The following is a 21,934-nucleotide window of genomic DNA, read 5'->3' as shown; positions in this document are numbered from 1 at the left end:
AGTGTTTCTAAATGAAATAAAGGATCTCATTCCCTGATCACTACCTATTAAACATAGTCATTACAACCATTAGAACACTTGAATGTGCACCTTTAAGATCAAACAGTCAATGTAAAGGATTTATCCCAACAGTATCATTATGAATAATGGTGATACATCCTAACGGTATTGACTGGAAATGTTCCTCAAAAGATACTAGAACCAGGAACTGGATAAACTGTGTTTTGTGGTCTATCATCTTAAACCTCAGCCACTGTTCCTTTGTCCTCAAATATGTGTGTGTCTGCGAAGGAAGCAAAGTTTGTACAGTTCAGTGGACCGTATTGACCCCTCATGGCCAGGTGCCCATTGGAACATATGGTGAAGCTCTGCTCAGCCAGAGAAGAGGGAAGATTCTTTCAGCGTTGACTCTGCTATACATCAAGAGAGGCCGAAGGTTGACTGAAGAGCTGTCTCCTCAAAGATTGTGGCCTGTCTCGCTCTCCTGTTTGCACTCTCTTACTCTATTGACTTCTTTAATAACCCCTTATATAAACATGTTTTTCTTTCCCACACTTCACTGACACTACCTTTTCTGAAGACATCCTGAGTCTTTTACGCCACACTGTGGCCAAAGAAGATGATGATAAAATCTGCAGAAGAGTTGATTTCTACGGATTTGTGTAGTGAAATAAAAAAAAAACAAAGGTGGAAAGCTGCTACTTTATTTTATTTCTTTACATTTCTTTTAAATGATGCAGTGTCTCCAGAGACAATCGTGCTTAGAAATTGAACAAATTCTTACTATTGTAATAATTTCCTGAGTTTGTTTTGACAGTGTAAATATGATAAGATAATTACTTATGTTCTATGATTTTAGTGTTCCAGTGCATTTATCACACTAATCATCTTTCATTGTTAATACTTACAGTGCAAAAGAGCATAGATGTTTCATAGAGATGGAAGATGGGGGATACACCATATCAGAGCAATGTTCTAATCTTTTCTTCTCAAGTCTTTTCTATAAAAAGCTATAAGTCTATTCACTATTTTGCATAATCATACATATTTTCAATAGGTCATTATTTGAAATACAATATAATACAAAACTTTCAGTGTTTCAGTATGAGTTTAACAAAATTCCAAGATGGCAAAAATGACATTTTCAAATGGAATTTTCAGCACCAAATAAAACATAGACTCGGGTTTCCTTGTGTGCATTCTGCGTGAAGTCCACTCAGATTATCATGCCAATCGCGCCACCTAGTGTTAAGAGACTCAATGACAACTGTCAATTAAGAATGCAGAGTAAACATCTCTATGGCCCCTATGAAAGCACATTGATAGATAGACATACAGTAAAACACTAAATCCATATAGCACCTCGTTTTGACAAACCACACTCCACTGTGTCTGAGTGGACTTCACACAGAATGCACACAAGACATGGAAACCTGAGTCCATGTTTTATTTGGTGCTGAAAATTCCACTTCTACCAAATAACTAATGGCCTCTCTCTTGCTTTAATTACCTGTGACCTATAGCACAGCCAAAACCCATGTTTTCATTGGCCCGTATTCAGAACCTGGGCAAGCGGCCACATTGCAACTAGGTAGCAGAAATCCAGCCACTTAATTGTCTTAAATTGGTCAAGTGAATTACATGTTGTCTGGTAAAACAATGAGATTTATTACCACTTATAGTGGGTAAAAATCCTGTGTTACCGCAAAATACTTCAGAGAACAGTACATTACAGATGGCTATAGTGGACAGCTACACTGTACCCCGAGATTATCCCATTTGATCACAATGAATAATTTGTCTGTTGATTTTACAAACATATTCACGAGAGGAACAATATCCAACAAAATTCCACGAGACTGTGGGATTATCAAGTCAAACTCAAATTCATTTTATTTAATTCAGATGGTGCAAGATGGTGCAATTTAATTCAGATGGTTCAGAAGTGTGATGAGTGCATAGATTAAAAGGCTAAAACAATAAACTGTTCATAGTATATAGGATATAGTACAATGCATGATATGATTATTCTGTTGCTACCACCAGTGTAGCAATTGAGGGGGAGAAGCAGAGTTTGAACCAGTGGGAATCAATCTGTGGCTACAGGGCAAGCACAGTACCTGTTGTCCATAAACATCCAGACATCTTGGCAAAGGCCATAGCATACTGCATAAGGGGCAACATTAGTAAACATGTATATGATAATCATGTAAATAATGATAAGTTACATTCCTCGATGTTACAAAGAAAAGTCTTGAATCCAAATACGTTCATTTAATAACAGTTTGAATGTAGTCCTATATATATGATCATTAGTACATTCTATATCATTGTCATGTCTTCCACTCAACATGGAATTCATCTTGCTTTGGCAGTTGTCCATAAACAGAGCAGTGAATAGGTGCTGTCAATTGATAACATGATACTTAACACTACGTGAGAAGCCCTGAGATCAGACCAGTGTCAAGATGCTGTCAAACATAATAAGTGCCAGATTTAGTTTACACATTTCAAACCTACAGTACATATGAGGAGATATCCTCATTCATATTTTATACTTCATATTCATACTCAGAATAAAGACAAAATATAAATTGGTTAAAAGTCAAACAATGTAAAATCTTGTCATCCTATTTGGTGATCCAAACGGAAAATAAAATGCATTGAGATATCCAGAGATGATTCATGATGGGACATAATATGGTACAGAGGTAGAATAGGTTAATTGGAAAATAATATGGGGAAATGGCATTCTTACACAACTCTCTCCACATTGAGTAGTTTATATCGCATGTCGCATTACGATGATGAGGCTGTCATAAGACAATGAGGTTCTCACACACAAGAGGGGAAAGTTATTCTAGTCATTCTTGTTTGTGACTATTTTGAGATTACCTCTACAGAACATTTCACATTTGCTGCCATTGTCATAAAGCTATAGTACACAAGTGTTGGCAAGTATCCTGTTTGATAAGCACCACCCAATGCAGACAGATCTAAAACTCACAAAAATACTATTATATTCTAAACAAAAATATTATTTGTTGTATCCATTTTGTAATTAGAAAATACAAACATGATATTGTACAGTAGTGATGTAATGACAATCATTGCACAAATAGATAGAACTGCTGTTGTGAGGTTGACAACACTGTACATTGGTTGTTCATTGCATAAGAGTAAAGCAAGAGTCCACAAAAAGTGTTTGTTTGCTTGTCAAATCTTTAAAAAAAAGTGATTGCCTTGGAGGACAGATGACGCAAACCTGATCCATTCCAGCTAGGTCCATACTTGTGAGAGGGCCTATCTGACCAACAATGTCTGTCACTGTATTTATAATAGAAAACGCTGGTTGAACACTGTAAATCCAGTTTGTGCATTTTAAGCTCCCATGAGTTCTTTCTGTAATCCATATCTGCACTGAGAAGAAACAGCACTCCTGTTGTCACTAAGCTTTGGGCTCACTGGTATGGGGCAGAGCAGTTTGGTAAATCCAAATTTAAGGGAAGCTGTGATTTGGAATACCAGCGCCTCCAGTACACTACTGGGCTTGGCCTGGTTACACAGGCGTTCCTCCAGCGCAGTTAGCTCACTATTTCCTGGTATCTGTAGGAGGAGGAGCAGAGGTGGAAATAAATAAACAACTTTAAAACATAAAAAAACTTTTAAACACACAAAATTGCATTTATTAATTGAAATTCTGTATGTCAATAAGAACTATATTGTTCCAACAGTGCAAACCGCTTCAGAAAACATAAACAGCAAGTATAAATATTTTGAATCCAAGCTGCAATGTTTAATACTGTACATGAAACCACACTTTATACAGAGTAATCTAGGACACCAACCTCTAGAGATATTTTTTCCAACCACTCCTTCTCCTCATCAGTGAAGTCCATAATGGGACTGCAGGGATATTGGGAAGTGTAAAGTCACCTACGCTAATTTTTAAATAACATAAATACTAACAGCTACTATAACTTTCGCTTTGCCATCTATGATCGAAAATGAAAGTAATTTTCTGTTTTTTTTCCCCTAAGTATCCATATGGAAAAAGGTTAAAATGTTTATTTTCGTTTATTCTAATCGTGAAACTGATTGGCTACTAGCAAATAAGATAATTGAGTGAAGCGAATTTGTTGAACAGGAACTGATATAATGAAAAACTCTCACCTGAGATGAAATATCTCGTCGAAGACCGGGGCGTTCAAAAACATCTGAACGTCAAATTATAGACTCCAACTTGCTTTTGTGGGTGAAGTGGGGCATTATTTTAATTTGAGAATAAACAACAAACGGGTCTGGCAAACGACACAATGCTACTGGGTGCGCGAGAGTGGCGCTAAGTTCTGCATAGAAGCGAAAGTAAAAGTATTATGAATACTATTTGCATAACAATGTAGCCGTACTTTGGACTAAATCACAAGTGCAGGCAGGGAGAGCAACAAATCCTCTTTCACATAAAGGAATAAATGCCTGTTGCCAATATGATGTGTTAAGTGGTCCAGGGTCAAGAAAATACTTAAAATAATATAAAGGCTATTTATTGGTATTATTACGTGTTTGTAAAACGAATCTGAAAGTGTAAGCCTGTCAATAGAGGACAAGCTCACGTTTGCCAGTAGCCTATGCACACTGTGACTTATTTATTTTGTCAACAGTTAACCAAAATAATGTAGTTTGTCAGATAAGTGCATTCAGTTAATTAATAAACCAAGAATGCAAGAATAAATCTTTTATTATCACGTTTTCAAAAATTCAATTCTTATACAATTTGCATTAAAACGAGACTTGGGCTACTGTAATTGCTTAGCCGACTAATAATTAAATGTTTTCTTCTAGTTTCCCTTTTCGGAATAGAGGAGCATTAGGCAAAAGGTTAAATCAGTTTTAATTACACAGACGTTATCCAACGGTTGAATGTAAAATTAAAGTAACACTATCCAGAATAAACAGACATAAGAAATGTACTCCGTAAAGTTCTAAGGATAAAGGTGATAAGGATTTGGACAACTTCCAGTTATCCTCCAAACTACGGAGAATTACGTGATTTCCTGGTGGAATAAAATACAGTTTGCAAGATGCAGACACAATAGTCAGGTAATATAGGGCAAGTGGCCTCTGCATATACAGTGTCCTGTGTAAGTAATGGGACAGTGAAGCATGTTTTCTTCTTTTGCCTTTTTTGGCTCTACACTCCAAAAGTTTACAAACAATTGCTGTGAGGTTAAACTTTTTATGCATAGTCCCTCTACTCCAGTGTAACTAAAAGTAATGGGACAATTGGCTTGACAGGTGTTTCTGGTAAGTCAGGTGTGTTCCGTCATATCATTTGTGCAGGTATAAGAGAGCTGTCAATGTATTGATTCTAGGCTTTGCGTTTGTCTTTGGAGTCCGCTATTGGTGTCTGTCAACATGAGATCAAGGAAGAAGTCAAGGAAGCCTTTATTAGGCTGAGAAATCAAAAGAAAACTATCAGAAACATAGCCAAAACCTTAGGCTTGCTAAAACCAACAGTTTGGGTCATCATTAAAAAGATTTTTAAAAAGCACTGGTGACCTCAACAATTGTAAACAGGCAGGCTGGCAGGCCAAGGAAAGACTTCTACAGTGGTTGACCGAAGAATGATCACCATAATTAAGAATAACCCTAACCTAACCCTAACCCAAAACAACTGTCCCACTGATCAGGAACACTCTCCAGGAGGTAGGCATGAATGTGACAGAGACTACCATCCACAGAATGTCACCAGCCGAACTAGAGGCTTTACTGCAAGGTGCAAACCACTAGTTATCCTCAAAAAGGACGGTAACTTACAGTTTGCTAAAAAAAAAAAGTACCTAAAAAGCATGCAGAAGTACTGTATGGAAAAAGGTCTGGTGAACAGATAGGATGAATTTGATTCATTGATTTGCACCACAGTGATTGCAAGTGGAGAGCTTGGAGAAAAAAGGATCTGCCCAAGATTTACAGCATACCACCTCATCTGTGAAACATGGTGGAGGGGGTGTTAATGTTAGGGCATGTATAGCTGCCACTTGAACTGGCTAACTTGTCTTAATTGATGATGTAACTGCTGACAGCAGCAGCAGAATGTATTCTGAAGTGTACAAGAACATCTTGTCTGCTCAAGTACAAGCAGATTCCTCCAAATTCATTGGGTGGTACTTCATCATACAGTAAGATAATGACCGCAATCATACTGTTACTAGGGAGTTTTCAGGGCCAAAAAGTGTAAAGTTCTTGACTGGCCAAGTCAATCTTCAGATTTAAATCCAATTTACCATCTCATTTCCTGATAAGATTTTAGGCAAAAATAAAAAAACAAACAACTAATGATGCCTGCAGTACAGGCCTGGCAGAGCATCACCAGAGAAGACAACCAGTGTCTGATGGGGTTAATGGGTCGCAGTCTTCAGACAGTTATTGCATGCAAAGGATTGTCGACCAAATACTAAACATGAGTGCTTAATTTGGACAATTGATACATCTGTCCCGTCACTTTTGGATACCCTGAAACAGGGGGACTATTAAAAAAAATGTCTGAATGGTGAAACCAATAGGTACACACATACCGTCAAATAAAAGCTTAGAATCTCTACTTTAACCTAATAGTAATTGTTTGATTTAAAATACAAACGTTTGGAGTGTACACTCAAAAGAAGGAAAATGCTTCAATGTCCCACTACCTACACAGGGCACTGTACATTTCCCCAGTTTCAATAAAATTGCTCTTTGAATTGCTATTTGAGATGCTATTGACAGAATAGGAGACGGGTGATGGGACATCTGGAAAGGGCTCAGAACTCCTCTTCAGCATTCTGACTCCGTGAAGCCTTCAGCTGTTGCAGACGCTCCATACACTCTTTCACGCTGCGCTCGCCGTGGACCTTGTTGTCACGGGTGCGCACATTGACTGTGTCGCTTGTCTTCTCCTTCTCTCCAACCACTGCTCCAAGCAAACCAGGAGAAGGAGAAAAATAATATTAACTAGGGCTGTTAAATGATGCATGATTGGTTGTGATCAATAATAATTCATCACAATTTGAGAATTTGCCAGAGATAAGCTCTATATGAAGTTATAATATTGGGTGCGTCCCAATAGTCTCTTCTCTATTCCTCACATCTGCTCTTCGCAAGTGCATTGGAGAAGATGATCCAAGGTCCCTCCATTGTGTTTTGAGAAGGAAGAGTTTTGTTTTTTTTGGATTGGTGGGCTAGCCAATATAACATTTTTTATTTGATGACTATCACTACATTTCACTTGTAACACTTGTGTTGCTGTTACTCTCTTTTGCGTTCTGTGTGTGTGTCTGCTGGGCAAGAGCAGGAAGCTTTAGCTGCTATGGATTGTGGTCATTGGAGTTAATTACGCATTTTCAACATTAAACTGTGTAGAATATTTGCCTGTTAAATAAATAAATAAATAAATAAATATATACAGAATATATGTTATTATATAAACTACAACTTCCTACAACATTACACAGCTTGTGCTTGATTTGATTTCTCTTTAGAAAAAGTGTTGCAAAAAAAACGAACTAAAAGATGTCAGTCAATTAACAACATTTCGGTATATTTCTCAGCACTACTGTGAACCGAACCACAGTCAGCCAATAGGACTGTGTCAGGCAGGCTGGGACTGTTTTGAGATTTTTTTGCCAGAGGTGCAGTGTTGTGCAACACTCACCCAGGATGAAGTTGTACTGTGCCAGCTGTGCATTCCTGATCTTCTTGTTGAGTGTGCAACCCGGGTCCAAGTCCACATCGGTCATAAGTCCGCCACTATGGAACTCCTGTCGTATCTGACAAAACATTTTTAAATCAACAATGAAAGTAAGGAGAGGGGGATGTTCCAGAATGCAGGATCAATGAGTTTTCCAAGTCTGTGATCATGCTTTCTGGAGGAGGCCCCAACAGCAATAAAGGATCTGAGCATTGCGTTGGTTCAGGTAGGGCACTCTAAGTCAACACTGCAGCTGTCAGTCAGGTGATAGGTCAGCTGGTTCATACGTATGCGAACACATCACATGTTCAAAGGGACAGAGGCTATAGTTGGCAGAAGTTTAGAGCTGGGCTGCCAATGTGACGATGACGGTATTGGTGAGGTTTTTTTTCAGGTCATTCACCTCGTCAAAACAACCACCAAGAGGCATCGTTGAGCATGATGGATATGTTTAAAGTGTGTTTAATTATGTGAAGAGTAGCTTATGAGTTGTTTCAATTTGGATATAATGTTTCTCAGTTGATTCCGTGCATTTCAGCCGTAGGCTATATGGACATAGCACGCTCACAAAGCAAAGAGCACAGTTCGCGTCAAAGTGTTTACATGCCATGTGCAATGACAAGAATAAAACAAATTACAGTGCCTTCGGAAAGTATTCAGACCCCTTTTTCTTTTTTAGAAATTTCAGTAAAATTATGTTTTCGCTGTGTCATTCTGGGGTATTGTGTGTGAATGATGGCAAATTCTTTTAATTTAATCCATTTTAAATTGAGTCTATAACACAACAAAATGTGGAAAAAGTGAAGGGGTCTGAATACTTTCCGAAGGCACTGTATATTTTCACTGTTTTACTGCCCTCCTCCATTGGTGACTTTTGATGGGAGAATAACATAGTGGTTAGTGTGAGTGAAAAGCAATGAAATCAGGTCTCAGCTAAATGGCACAAGGCCTACTGTATAAACAGCTCTGGTCACGAGAGCATTGCATATTTGTCAGTGTGTCAATCTCATATGAGCACTCTTGCATGTTGGCTATTTGTCCCGATTCTGACAATGACAGAAGATGATTTTGCCAATATGATAAGGCAAACCATTCTCTTTTGAAACATCCTTCACAGCTCTTCTCACCACCTTGTGGTGGCGGGTATAAGCAGCTAGTTATTGCTCCTCCATGGCATCAACAGTGAATATTGCACTGGCTATGAGAGTACGTTCAGTCGTTCTGTCTGTAGCCTTCCTACCGGGGGGGTTTGATAAGACTTGGGCTCCCTATATAGAGCAGAGCTATCCAATTATGTCAAGCTAAATATATTACCATTTTCATGAAATAAATGGTTGAATTGACGTGAGCACCCTGACTGAACACGTTTTCAGAGTACAGTATACAAACAGGCTCTAACTATCAGTAATGGTATTTCTCAGACATATACCTTCTGGGCATACTCCTCGAGGGTGGGTCCCACAGGTACGACCATCACCTGACGAGGGGAGAGCCAAAGTGGCCTGTAGGGAAAAGTCAGCACATTGGAACATATCTGTGGCAGGGGTTGTCAAGACAGAACTTCAATTTAACATGACAGTTCGCTAAATTATTTCTTAAACACCCACTGAGTGATATTGCTGCACCATAGCGCTCAGATCAACCATAGCATTGGGTTTGTTAAAATAGAGCCCTTTAAGGGCCAACAACTAAATACACTGTCAACTGAGTGATAAAATCTACACATTTATCAATTCAATTAAATAAGTACACAGATCATGTCTTTACTGAATGGATGCTAGGAAGCACAACATATTGTCAAGATACAATGAACCCAAAAATATGATTATATATCAGTTAATGCTTACCATTTCCCACCATAGCTTTCAGTCATAATGGCAATCATTCTCTCCACCGAACCCAGGATAGCTCTGTGGATCATCACTGGCCTCTTCTTGTCATCTCCATCATGGCTACCAAAACATGGGAAAAAGATGAGATCATGTTGAGACATTAATTACCAGAATAGTCTGAAAAGACCGACAATCTCTTCTCTAATTCAACCACACAGTGTCGCTATTGTACCATTCAATAACCAGAGTTGAAACTGACGCAGACTTCTGAGAGTTCTCCTATATTATCTTGATCACAAACACCAATACAGTCCCATCAGTCCAAGACATGGCCTATAGGATTAACTGCTCCATGTAGACAAAACCTCTGGTTATATTAGTAGTCAGTGAATCCCATTCTGGAGGTAGAGCATTCAAAGGAATAAGCAACAGCCTGAAAGAAAAAGTTATACCTGACAAAGGTGAGATTGAAGCGGATTGGTAGCTGGAAATCCAGCTGAATAGTGGCACACTGGTGGTATCTGCCAATGGCGTCCTTGACCTGAATGTCAATCTACAGCAAGGTGAGACAGAGTATATACACAAGTATAAGAGACATGGTCTTGTTGTTTGAATGTATCGTTATCAATGAAGCTTGACAGCGTTGTTGCTTCTTACCTTTGGTCCATAAAAAGCACCATCTCCAGGGTTGAGAATCCACTTCTCCCCAAATTCATTCAGGCTGTTCTCCAGTTGCTTTATTCAGAAAGGAAATCACAGCATGTATAAGAGGACAGCAAATTGCTTGAAAGTGTACTTTTTCTGTACAGATGAAAGCTTGGTCAAATAAAGCAAAAAAAAAAAGCCAAGTTAAAACCAATCAAACCTGTGAGTATTTTTCTTAAATGTTTCACTGTCTCAGCCATATAAAAACTATTAGCTTAATCCGTTTGTGACGGCTATAGAAATCTCTGTGTGGCCGTGCCGTGGCCTTACTTGACTACTTAATTAAACATCTGACACTAGAAATAGTTGGCAGTTGATGAGTAGTGTCTTGCTGCTTCTACATGTCTTAGTACCTTCTCTGCCTTGTCCCAGACCTCAAGCTCCCCGAGGAACTTCTCAGGCCGGGTGGCGAGGTTCAGTTTGAACGTGAACCCAAACACCTCATACACAGTACGCAGGAAGTCCAGGCAGCCCTTAATCTCCTCCTCAATCTGTAGGGCGGAGACAACAAAAGAGGCTTTGGTAAAGTGTGTATGGGGGCTAAAACAGTGTCAGAGAGAACTACACATGGAATTGAGTGTAGTGCCGCAGGGTGAGCCTCACCTGTTCCATGGAGCAGAAGATGTGGGCATCATCTTGTTGGAAGCGGCGCACGCGGGTCAGGCCTGTCAGCGCCCCTGAGAGTTCGTTCCGGTGCAGGACGCCAAAGTCAGCCAGCCGCAGGGGCAGCTCCCTCCAGGAGCGTGGTCGGTGGTCAAACATCAGGCTGTTTGGTTGGGGGACAGGGGACAGGTGAAGGCAGCTGCTAAGGCTTTTACATTAAATTCAAGCTGCATGACATGATAGCCTGAGGTGTTTTTGTGTGAAAACGATACTTGAGGCTAAGATTAAGATTGCGTGTGGGTCAGGAGGTATCAAACACACGTAATACCTTTCCTCATTCCATTCCATGCATTACAATGAGCCCATCCTCCGATTTCTGTCTCCACTGGTGTGGTTGAACTGATCTACGGTTAGGGGCAACTTCTACCTCTAAAGGGCTCTATAAGCTTCTGAAGGCATGTGTGTGCGTACCAGTGTCCGGGGCAGTTCATGGGTTTGAGGGCGAAGACCTCCTTCTCCACCTCGAAAGAGAACATGTTCTCACTGTAGTGCTGCCAGTGGCCAGAGGTCTGCCACAGCTTGCTGTTGTAGATATTGGGGGTCACGACCTCCTGGAAACCACGCTTCCTGTATTCACTCTGAAGGCAGGAAAAAAGCAGAGACAAAAAGGGAGATGAAATAGGGGTCAAAGTCTCAACCATATTTTCTTTTCTTTTTTTTGGGGGGGGGGGGTCAAACCACCACTTAAAGGGGCCTACTGAGGCACGTTTTAGGTAATTTATCAAATCTATTTTACATACATATGTTATTTACCTGGCTGAGTTTATTTATTCATTTACTTAATTCTTCTATTTGCTCTTGTACAGGGTATTGATTAGAATGCTTTTTTTTTTTTTGCTACGGAAACAAAAAAAGGTTATAACTAATGACGCATCTGTACACCACATTTTCAATTTCCTCTTCTGCAGTTTCAAATTGCCAAGCAAAACATACTGTGTACAATATGGCACTGTAGCCAATAATAGCGTGAGCAGGACTGGACGGCCGCTAGGGATAACATTAAATAGTCAAGTAATAAACTGAGCCCCAGCAAGGAGTAATGTTGTAGGGCAGGTAAGTGTTTAATGGGAGAGACTGTTGACATCATTGGAGAACAAACTGTAATGTATTGAGTTGCGAAGCGTAATGTAAAAATCATTCAACATTCCACCATCTTGGCAGATTTTGGTTCCAACGTAAAATCCCCAGTAATATTTCCACGGGGAATTTTTTGCGTTGCAAATACAAACTGCATGCAAGCTGTGTGTAACATAACATATCCACCAATCAGTCACTGTTTTTAACAATGACACAGTTGCTAACCTACAGCTTACTACTGACAAAGAAAATAACCACAAGCTAGGTAGCTAACTGGCTGCCGTCAGTTTTCTGTCATAGTAGTCTCTAATGTATCAATGTAAGCATGTGTTTTGCATCTTGCAATGGTAAATATCAAAGACGGAATTTTCTTTTACTTAGGGGTTGTTCAGGGATTTTGTCGACAATGCTTTGCTTCTCTATACTGCCATATAACTCTATAACTATTGTTGTAATATTTTGAGGGTTCTATCTGACTTGACAGGCCCCACTTACTCTGATGAACTCCACCAGGGTGTTGTAGATGTAGGATCCTTTGGGCAGGAAGAAGCAGCTGCCTGGGCTCAGGTCATGGAAGAAGAACAAGTCCTGCTCCTGGAAAACAGGAGAGAGGGCGTGTGAGTGTTAGGAAGAGGAGACAAGAGGCCAGAACGTGGTGCAGCGAAAACATCACAGACTCTGGCACTATATAGGCTACGTCTTTCTCTGCTGTGTCTTCTCATCTGCCCCCCTCTCTTTTTGTTGCGACACTGAAAAGTATAACAAATATGAAAGAAAAAGGAAAGGAAACAACACACATTACCGATTACCGGTTCCCCTCTGCACTGACTAAATGTTCCACACACAATCATCGTCTTTACCCGGTGACAAATGACACATTAATGAGACCGACATCTGCATACTCCAACTTATCAACAGCCCCCCAGTTTCACCTAGTCTGGGCTGATATCTGTACCAGCCAGGGACTGTCACTGTGTGTGCATTGCAAGTGCTGGCTCAAACGGGAGGGATGTAAAACCTAAACAAATGATATTATTGATTTATTTGATTACGTTTTTCTAGCCAGAGCAAACATCTTATTGGAGTATATGACATGAACATCTCGCTGACGACACCTAATCCTCTTAAACCAGACCAATTGAAAACTGAGCGTTTTAAGGAGAGTAGACAGGGCTGAAGTTTTACAGAGTACTCAAACAAAAGTACTCAAACGAACTGGTCGCAACCAACAACCATTTACATGTGCTTTACAGCGTGCTCATATGACATACACTTGTACATAGCACGTACCCGACCCAGTTTGCGGTGATCTCGATTCTTAGCTTCCTCTTGGAACTTCTCCCAGTCTTTCAGCATCTTGGGATCCGGGAATGAGATTCCATAGATCCTCTGGAGGCTTTCCATATCCGCTTTCCCTTCCCAATATGTGGAGGAACTCTGTAACAGTTTGGAGAGGAAAAGTAAGAAGAGTTGGGTTTTTTGATGACTTCTTGGAGAGATGGCTAACATCAGAAAACCCTCAGGGGATTTTAACAGAACCTAAGACACATTGCATTCATAATAAATCTTCATCTAATATATACATATATATATTTATTTATTTTAAACTGACTCTTTCCCCTTCTCTTATTGTAGGCTTTTCAATCCTTGAGGGGGAGTGAACAAGTGCACACATAGGGAAGCATCTTTCTGTAGAGTCCTCACTGTCCAGTATCTAAGAGCTGTGGTGCCGTCTGGCCGCTTAGGAAGAAGAGTCCCTACCCACACTGCCACCTACAACACCTCGCACTCTCACTGAAGGAGTGTTAGTGCTCTTTAACAGAATACAGGCAAAGGAAACTACGGAACAAATCATGCTTGTTATTCCATTCCACTTCAGTGAATTTGTACGTGAACGCGTGTCAGTTCTAGAGGGAATGTGATCATTTCTGGGGACCTGGAGAAAAGCATTTAACATTAACATAAAAATATTTAACATTTTGACAGTATAAATTGCAGAGTAGTTTTTGGAAACCTTTCAGATGCGACAGTGGTTTAGTGGCACTCAATATTCAACTAGTATCCAAAACAGCAGCTTGTTGTTATGCATTGCACGGCGTATTTTTAACCTACTATTGCTGAATTGTCATTATTGCCCCCAAAATCTTGGAAAAAAGACAGTGTTGCATTTATACCGCAATATTTCTCTATATTTGCACTGTCTAAATGGGTCTGTGTCTTCTAAGTTATGGCACTGGAGAGTTGACCTTGTGGATCTTCAGGGCCTTGATCTTCCCAGTGTGCCTCACATGGGGCCCTCTGCACAGGTCAATCAAGGGGCCACACCTAGAGACACACACATGGGATGAAAAACACATTCAATACAAATACGTACAACACAAATACCTTAGCTGTACCCATTAGCTGTGCCCTCGAACAAGGACCTTAACTCTATGTGAGGTGAGTGGTTGCATGTTGGGAGCAAAGTAAAAAAGGTAATTGGACAGTACCAATTTAAAAAGGTGCAATATGTAGCTTTTTCCCCTTGAAAATTTCACAAAATAACCATGCTGAATCATTACTTGTGATGCATTGCATGTACCTGCCAAGACCCTGCCCTTCTGCTTGTATTTGTTTTTCCAAAATGTTCAGGACGCTTCTGGGCGTCTACCACTTGGCTGTGGGCGTGTAACCTGCGACTTGCATGGGTGTGGCTCATTGGCTACCTACTGCCTGGGAGCCAGAAGCATGTCTCAGTGCTGGAAGCTGACCTAAGCAACAGATGCATCCTGCATAGAGAGCCTTTAAGCTAATGCCTATTGAACATTCTTCTGTGACTGTCTAACGACGCAGGACACTGACCTGTAAACAGTGGTGGTCGGGGTGGTCACTTTCTCATTCAGAATTCGGCACTTAAACTTGTTGTACTGCCATAGGAAAGGAGAAGGTTTTAGATGATGCATTTCTTAATTTAGTTTGTACAGATGACATGTGATTACATAGCAACAATACTAGTACATATTAAACAGATTTCCCAAAGTCAGGGATTTTGTGTTGTATTTTGTAGAATATACTTTTACTGTGGACACTTTTTCCACAACTGCATGGCATAATAACATAGGGCTCCATTGTGCTTCAGCAAAACAGTGCTGAGCTGAGCCAAAAAGACCTAACCACTCAGAATAATCCTAGTCTACAGCATGATGTTTTATATGTATAAGTTATAGTACCCTGTCCTTTAACAATGTTTTTGAGAAAATAGTGATTATTCAACCAGGAGTTTAGATTTAAATTAAAATGTACTGCACACCACGTAATCGCTAGCTGCAGTATTCAAAACTCCCAATTGATGTCTCATCCCATTTTAAATATTACAGTTATCATTGATGCCTTGTCTTTCTTTTTTCCTCAAGCAAAATCAATGTAAACAGTTGCCTCCTTTGAAAACCATTTGGGTAAAAAGGATGCTTGAGTATTTGATCTCTCAAGAGGGGGAGACAGTTACCTGAAACATTTCCAGAAGAGTCTCCTTCTTGATCTCCAGCCTCTCGAAGGGTTGCTTTTCCTTAATGATCTTCTTGCATAAGGTCTCCAGACCTGGAAAGTCATTGCTTGACACTCCCCTGCAAGAAGCAATGAGTGATAAAATTATAGATCATTCAACAGACGAGTGTATTTAGTGAGTGGGGCTCGAGGGAATGAGGGGAGAGAGAGAATGAAGAGAGATTAGGGTTGTTAAATTATATATTGAGTTAACCGCATGATTCGCTGTGCTTAATCACGATTAATAATGATTCATCAGAACTTAAGAATTTGTTCCAGAAATAAGGTCTAATTAAATATATTTCAATGTAAAAACATCACATCATACTGTTCTTGGATTGAATAATCAACATCAGAAGATTGTTATTGTTTGTTTAATTAATTAATATCATCCCCTCAGACAAGATTACAAGCCTAAGAGAGACATACAAAAGAGAGCCATTGGCATTTTCATATCCCACCCCTCAGGGTGTAAACAGCTCCTAGCATGCTGTTGAAAGGTAAGAGTTAATGAATACACGAGGACATTGAACCTCAAGAGTTTACAGAGGGTGACACAAAGCCACCAATTAGGAAAGAGAGGTGACAAAATCACACCGCTGAAAGCTGGACTACCTGTTCCTAGGCTGCCAAAATGAACTTGAGAAACAACCTCTCTGAATACCATTATCATAAAATGACTTTCAATAGAGAGGGTGTGGAATTAATTAGACAGCCTCCTTCACGTTTTTGCAGCAAAAAACACACCTTTGCCCAAGGAAAGGTCAAATGGAAATTGTTTACAGGCAAGAAATACTAAAATGACTTTCGAACGTGCTTGCCAAGCTTGAGTTTGTTTTTCAAACTTAATATTCCCCCAGCTATGTTTAGCGTTAATTTTGTCTAGATGCCAATTATAATAATCAACAAACATGCAGGACAATGGATGTCAGCCCAAACGCGGTAACTCAGGTTTGACGACATTTCCTCCTACAACATGCGTTTGCTTGCCAAAGCAACTGCCATCATCGTAACCAACCAGAATGACCACCTTCAACCCTTGAAGTTCAGACCGAATGCAGCTTTAAAATTAAGCATGACCAAGACAGCGATTCAGGGAATAACATCTTCAGAAGCTTGTGCGACTCACTCATTGTCCAGGAACATGTCATAGTAGAATCCATTCTCTATGGGGGGCCCGTAGCACAGGCAGCCCCCGTAAACCCTCTCCATGGCCTCACCCATGATGTGGGCGCTGGAGTGCCAGTACACCTTATGGGAAGGAAAAACAAAGGGGTAAGAGAGAGAAGGAGAATGGAGGCCAAGGTCGACAGCAACACTCGTGACACTCGAGTCCTCCCTCCCTGTTTGCTGACAGTTTTGTTCCAAATGGTCTGAAAGATGCACAGTGCACCCATGGGGCTTTAGGGGCAAAATTAAAATTCATAGATCTGACTGGGAATTTATGTCTGAATAGATATTTGACCCAAAAACAATTTACTAGAGTTAAATGAGTCGAATAAAATGAAAAAGAGGACTGTGCACACTGTAGTTCATGCACCCAAGTGCTTTATGTACAACGTTTTGCCCCATGGTACTTCAATCAGGTTTCATATCCAAATATCAAAAAGACCTCTTCTCTAGTTGTTAGAGCACAAACCTCTTTATCTGTTGGCTTTCTCAGGTAACTATGTTCACTCATTACTTCATCCACTATGAAACAATGCTGTAGTAATATTTCATTCCAACCAAAACACTTAAAAATAAGTGGCTGTTATTACCAAATACAAAGTATTAACATATTTGAAGTTCGACTTACAGCTTGAGCCTCCTCATCATCGAACTTGAGTAGCTGCAGGCTACAATCATCCTCCAAGGGTCGGTCCAGGTCCCAAACAGCATGGTTAACTTTAGCAATCACTGTGTTGTCAGCAAGACCTTGGCTGTAAAGGGAGAATGCCATTGTAATATTAGCATAAGAGATGGACATTTTTTTATGTAAGTTATTATATCATTGACATTAGAATGGCTACTACTTTTTTAGGTCTGATGATCAGTAATAAGCCAATCAGATCATTAATCACAGTGAACCAATTGCCAAATCTATTCTAAAATAAGGTTTGAGGTGTAAAAACATGTTGGTTTCTACGAAACACAGCTGAAGAACCTAGTTGCCCGTCTGTCACCAAGTTGTGTGTTTTGCTTGCACTTACAGGCCACATTTGGAAGAGGACCTCCACACCCTCTACCCAAAGTCGGATTCTCCATTTCAGTATTGTTTCCCCCACATTTAGAATCAATCCTAAACCTAGCTGAGTGGACGTTACAAGTGTATGTATGTGGGGTCCGAGGCTCCTCTATTGTGGATGCTGAGGGGATTGACTCCTACGACACAAAGTCGTCCTACGTCATTCAATTCCCGATTGCAAAAACCTCACTGTGAACCTGAAGTCCTCTACTTCCATACTACTTTAACCAGTAAACCTGTCTAATTAGCCATCTTGTGGCGCAATTAATTGTTGTCAGCTACTGTGTGGACAGGCACTACATCTGCAAACATGGTGGGTAGGTTTTCCTCTGATTATTATTATTTTAGTTTTTTTCATCTTCAGCATCGCCAGGATCACAGGTATACGTGGACCCTGGCTGGTTCACCCTGTGACGTAGCACGGACGGCTGGGAAGTAAAGGGCTTATACGTGAAAGAACTCCAACATGATTTACAAAACAGCAAATTCCATCATTTTAAGACCCCCCCCCCCCTCCCAACACTCACCTGATCCCACAAGCCACTTGGTAAGGGGTGCTTTTCCACGACTCCGCGTCCACCACCTTCCCATCAGGCAACGTGACTTTGATGGGCCTGCTGTCTTTCTCTGCCCTCTCAGCCTGCAGGGCATCATGCTCTGCCTTCAGCTTGGTGTACATGCTAAGGCGCTCCTCAATGTACGGGGGTGGCGGGGACAGCTGGGTAGGAAGGAAGAGAGTTGAATGAGTGAACAAGATCTACTGTTGAGTGTCTCTGGAGGTGATTAGAGTGAGTTAGGTAGAGCCCCTATCTTCTTCACAAATGGCTAAGAAAACCTGCCCCATTTATTAAATTGCTAGATGTGCGACTCCTGCCACCTGTTAATCCCTAGCCCACAGAATATAAGAAGACGACAAAATGTAAAAAAAGCTGAAAACTTTGACAAAGTACCCTACCTACCATTAAAGACTGAGCTAAAATGGTTGAATAGGTGGAGGCAAGTATTCCACGACAGCTTAGCTTACACCAGTATTGGTATCCCATTTTTCAGTATCTTATTTGCAGAGGGGTGGTGTGGGTCCAGGCTTCCACTTCATCCCAGCAGCAGCATACCCGATTCAACTTTTGTTTGTTTGTTTGTTGAATCAGGTGTGTCATCGCTTGAGTGGAGCAAAAGCCTGGACACTGGCCCTCTGAAGAGAAGAGGACTTTGGAATATATTAAATATAGTAAACCTGAAAACACATGCTTCAAGATTGTTCTAACTCTTGGCACCTGATCTACTCACCTCAGACTTGCCACTCGAGTCTCCGGCAGCACCTTTAGCCTTCTTCTTTCCTCCATCTTTGCCCTGGGTAGAATTCAGATAATGACAGTGTGAATAAAAAAGCTGTCTGAAAGAAGCTACAACATTAGTCAGAGATCTGTTCACAATAACCACAGTGAAGCCCAACCCAACAATGGCACACAGAGTCTTGAGCACACTATTGACAACAGTATTACTGACGTACAACAAGGAAGACTACAGGTAAAGAGGCCGGACACAGCTAGCCTAAGGACTATTATATACAATATACCCATATATCTACTATTTATTTATATAGTTATCTTACGTTCATTTAATTCAGCTACCTAGCTAGTACTAGTATAGCATACAAGCTAGCCTTACTTAGTGACAATGACAGCTGGCTAGCAAACAACTATTATTCTACGGTGTGGTAACAGCTGTACGTTATTCACTAAATACATTCGAGAAACACATATAACTTGGCCAGTTGGAGAAGCTGACATATCATTATTTGCAGGTTAGAGGTCACAAACATGAAGCTAGCTAGCTAGCCAGCCAGATCTAGCAGCCAGTCACTGACAGCATGCACTCGTGGTGTGATGATGATGATGCCGATAATGGCAAGAAGACAACGTGGATATATCTAAACAAGTCACCTTTTTCCCTTCGTCCACGTGCAACTCCTTCATTTTCTCTGACATACTTTCTTCCGCCATTGTAGATTAAAAAAAATATATACGAAAATAACTTTAAACTAGATTAATCTGTATGGTTTTGATGTATTAGTAAGTGTGAATTTGCGGCTTCCCTACCGGTGTTAAGGTCTCCCGGATATTACGCGTCCGTTTCATCGCCAGTGCTGATGCAACATTTCCGTATAAGGCGGAGCTTATTATTTAATTCACAAATCACGGATCGCGTTGTAATTTGGAAAAGTTATGCAGTGGGACATCTAAAAAAAAAAAGATTAAAAGAGACAGAGTGTGAGAAAATGTGCATCACTACCTTCAATGACCACTACCACCACGATCACCAACTATCAATGACCACTACCCATAACTTCACCTATGCACAAACACGGTTGTCCAGTAGAACAGCACACAGGCACCTAGTGCTGTAACTGTCTATTGTACTTCAAACAATGTAGACTGCTGCTACTACTAGGTAGGTTGCTTAGGATTCACACTTCTCTTGGTTTAGGAAGGTGCCCAACAAATAAAATGTATTATTATCTATGTTTTGTAATACACTGTATAAGTAGTCAAATGGGTGATAAGAGCTACTGTATAGGCTATTGTTTTAAGAAGGCATAACCAGAGCGGGTTACAAGAGGGCAGCACAACACCAGGAATGATCAGATCAAAATGCACTTGGCTAGGACTATGTGGTCGGCCTCTGTGTTGAGTCCAATTTGTGGACTTTACTAAAGAGGCATCTGTGAAACTCAAACTAGACAGGGTTCTGGGGACTGGAGAGGTGGAGAGGTGGACTGTCTCTGGGCTGGAGGCTGTGGTGGAACTAGCACTGGAAGCACCTGACTTCACAGCCTCAGATAGCGAACTCACAAAAGGAACAGACTGGATCCCAGGGCAGTCGCAGGCAGTAGACTCTGGACTGAAAACAGCAAAGGGCTCTGGACCGGAACCGATGAAGGGCTCTGGACATAAACTTGAACAGGAACCCATCTGGATCTGCAGGCTAGGTAGGGAACCTACAAAGGGAACAGACTGGATGGATCCCTACAACTTCAGCCGACAGGGCAGCAGCAGGAGGATGTGGAGACCCAACACCAGCAGACACAGGGAACCTGTTGAATAACAAGGTAAAGGGAGGGGGACCCAGGGAGGAGAAGCTCATTGTATCACAGGTTGAATATGCACCAGTTGCTTAGACTGTAGAGCTGGCTGTAGCTTACACTGAGAAGCTGCAGTGGCTTGATCTACGAAGCTAGCTTTGCTTGGGCTGCAGAGCTGGCTGCTGACCTCTGAAGTCAACTCAAGAACTAATTCAGTCAGCAGACTGTAGACCGGGTTGTTGACAGTAATAATGCAATGTGCTATAAGCTACAAAGCATTCTCAACTCACCCCTTTAGGTTTTGAAATGTACATGTTAATCAGTGATTCTGAAGATGCCTTCAGCTCCTTCAGGTTGTTGGGAACACTTATAGTAAATACACCATATGAGTGTGACATGATCGTAATGATAAGCAATTAACTGCCAGGGCTCATGTACCATTGTGAAGATGTCATAATGGCATCAAATTCTGAGGATCAGGCCATTTACTTTTGAACTACAGTATCTGATTTAGGGGGATACATGTAAATTACCTGTCAGTGATCCTGTCAGTGAAGGTATCATCATATCTATTCAGCTGGTTGTTGGTCATTGTTTCTGAAATATATAAATGTCAGCCTTACATTATGTAGCAGGACAGCAACCTGACGAATGGTGTCCTCTTACACATGAGATAGAAACTAACTTCCTCACTTTGTCAATTGTTTTTTTAATGACACTTCAGCAAGTGAAACCACTGCAATACATAGTTTTTACATCTTAATCCATAGAAAGCGGCTATGAATCAGGGCTTATCAAAATGCTACTAATAATTCCATTTGTTGACACAGAAAAGGTGCTCATCATTGTGACACTTCAATAATGTGTAGGGTACAAAGACACACAAAATAATACACTGGGATATGTTTATTCAAAGTGAGTGTATTTACTGTATTTAACCATAAAATGATGGTTCTAATGACAGTGGTATTACCATAGAATACCAAACATACATGGTTTTAACTTGCCTTGACTATAATGAATATACTGATACATTTGCCTATACAGTATTTGGGTAGTTCCAGAAGACTTTGGCTTCATTCATTCATTCATTTATTGTC

The 21,934-nt window shown here is 40.6% G+C and overlaps 2 protein-coding genes across 2 annotated transcripts; both read right to left on the bottom strand.

The window, feature by feature from the left end:
- Nucleotides 1-1,886: 1,886 nt before the first annotated feature.
- On the bottom strand, nt 1,887-4,342 carry LOC310807604 (uncharacterized protein). Its single transcript, XM_083674136.1, has 3 exons — nt 4,174-4,342; nt 3,849-3,906; nt 1,887-3,606 (listed from the first exon to the last, which is right to left on the bottom strand). Exons 1-3 carry the CDS (start codon nt 4,215-4,217, stop codon nt 3,382-3,384), a joined length of 327 nt encoding a protein of 108 aa, XP_083530262.1. The 5' UTR covers nt 4,218-4,342; the 3' UTR covers nt 1,887-3,381.
- A 378-nt stretch (nt 4,343-4,720) lies between these two features.
- Nucleotides 4,721-19,857, bottom strand: tars1 (threonyl-tRNA synthetase 1). The gene is made up of 19 exons (XM_083674176.1): nt 19,696-19,857; nt 19,040-19,102; nt 18,280-18,470; nt 17,324-17,447; nt 16,655-16,776; nt 15,488-15,605; nt 14,845-14,909; nt 14,250-14,328; nt 13,294-13,440; nt 12,499-12,597; nt 11,338-11,504; nt 10,867-11,029; nt 10,617-10,754; nt 10,216-10,293; nt 10,011-10,111; nt 9,574-9,678; nt 9,156-9,228; nt 7,691-7,805; nt 4,721-6,949 (listed from the first exon to the last, which is right to left on the bottom strand). The coding sequence occupies exons 1-19, from the start codon at nt 19,753-19,755 to the stop codon at nt 6,801-6,803; spliced, it is 2,157 nt and encodes a 718-aa protein (XP_083530302.1). The 5' UTR covers nt 19,756-19,857; the 3' UTR covers nt 4,721-6,800.
- Between the last annotated feature and the right edge of the window lie 2,077 nt (nt 19,858-21,934).

Source organism: Argentina silus (assembly GCF_951799395.1).
Source record: "Argentina silus genome assembly, chromosome: 7".
Taxonomy (NCBI): domain Eukaryota; kingdom Metazoa; phylum Chordata; class Actinopteri; order Argentiniformes; family Argentinidae; genus Argentina; species Argentina silus.
Note: the sequence above shows the minus strand (reverse complement) of the source record. Positions and strands in the feature narration are given on the sequence as shown.

Excerpts from the sequence above, each read along its gene's own strand:
- LOC310807604 (XM_083674136.1), bottom strand. The coding sequence starts at position 4,217 with ATGTTTTTGAACGCCCCGGTCTTCGACGAGATATTTCATCTCAG. Across the intron at positions 3,907-4,173 it reads GACGAGATATTTCATCTCAG|TCCCATTATGGACTTCACTG; the intron begins GTGAGAGTTTTT and ends ATATCCCTGCAG. Across the intron at positions 3,607-3,848 it reads TGGAAAAAATATCTCTAGAG|ATACCAGGAAATAGTGAGCT; the intron begins GTTGGTGTCCTA and ends CTCCTCCTACAG.
- tars1 (XM_083674176.1), bottom strand. The coding sequence starts at position 19,755 with ATGGCGGAAGAAAGTATGTCAGAGAAAATGAAGGAGTTGCACGTGGAC. Across the intron at positions 15,606-16,654 it reads GACATGTTCCTGGACAATGA|GGGAGTGTCAAGCAATGACT; the intron begins GTGAGTCGCACA and ends TGCTTCTTGCAG. Across the intron at positions 11,030-11,337 it reads ATGAACTGCCCCGGACACTG|CCTGATGTTTGACCACCGAC; the intron begins GTACGCACACAC and ends CCAACCAAACAG.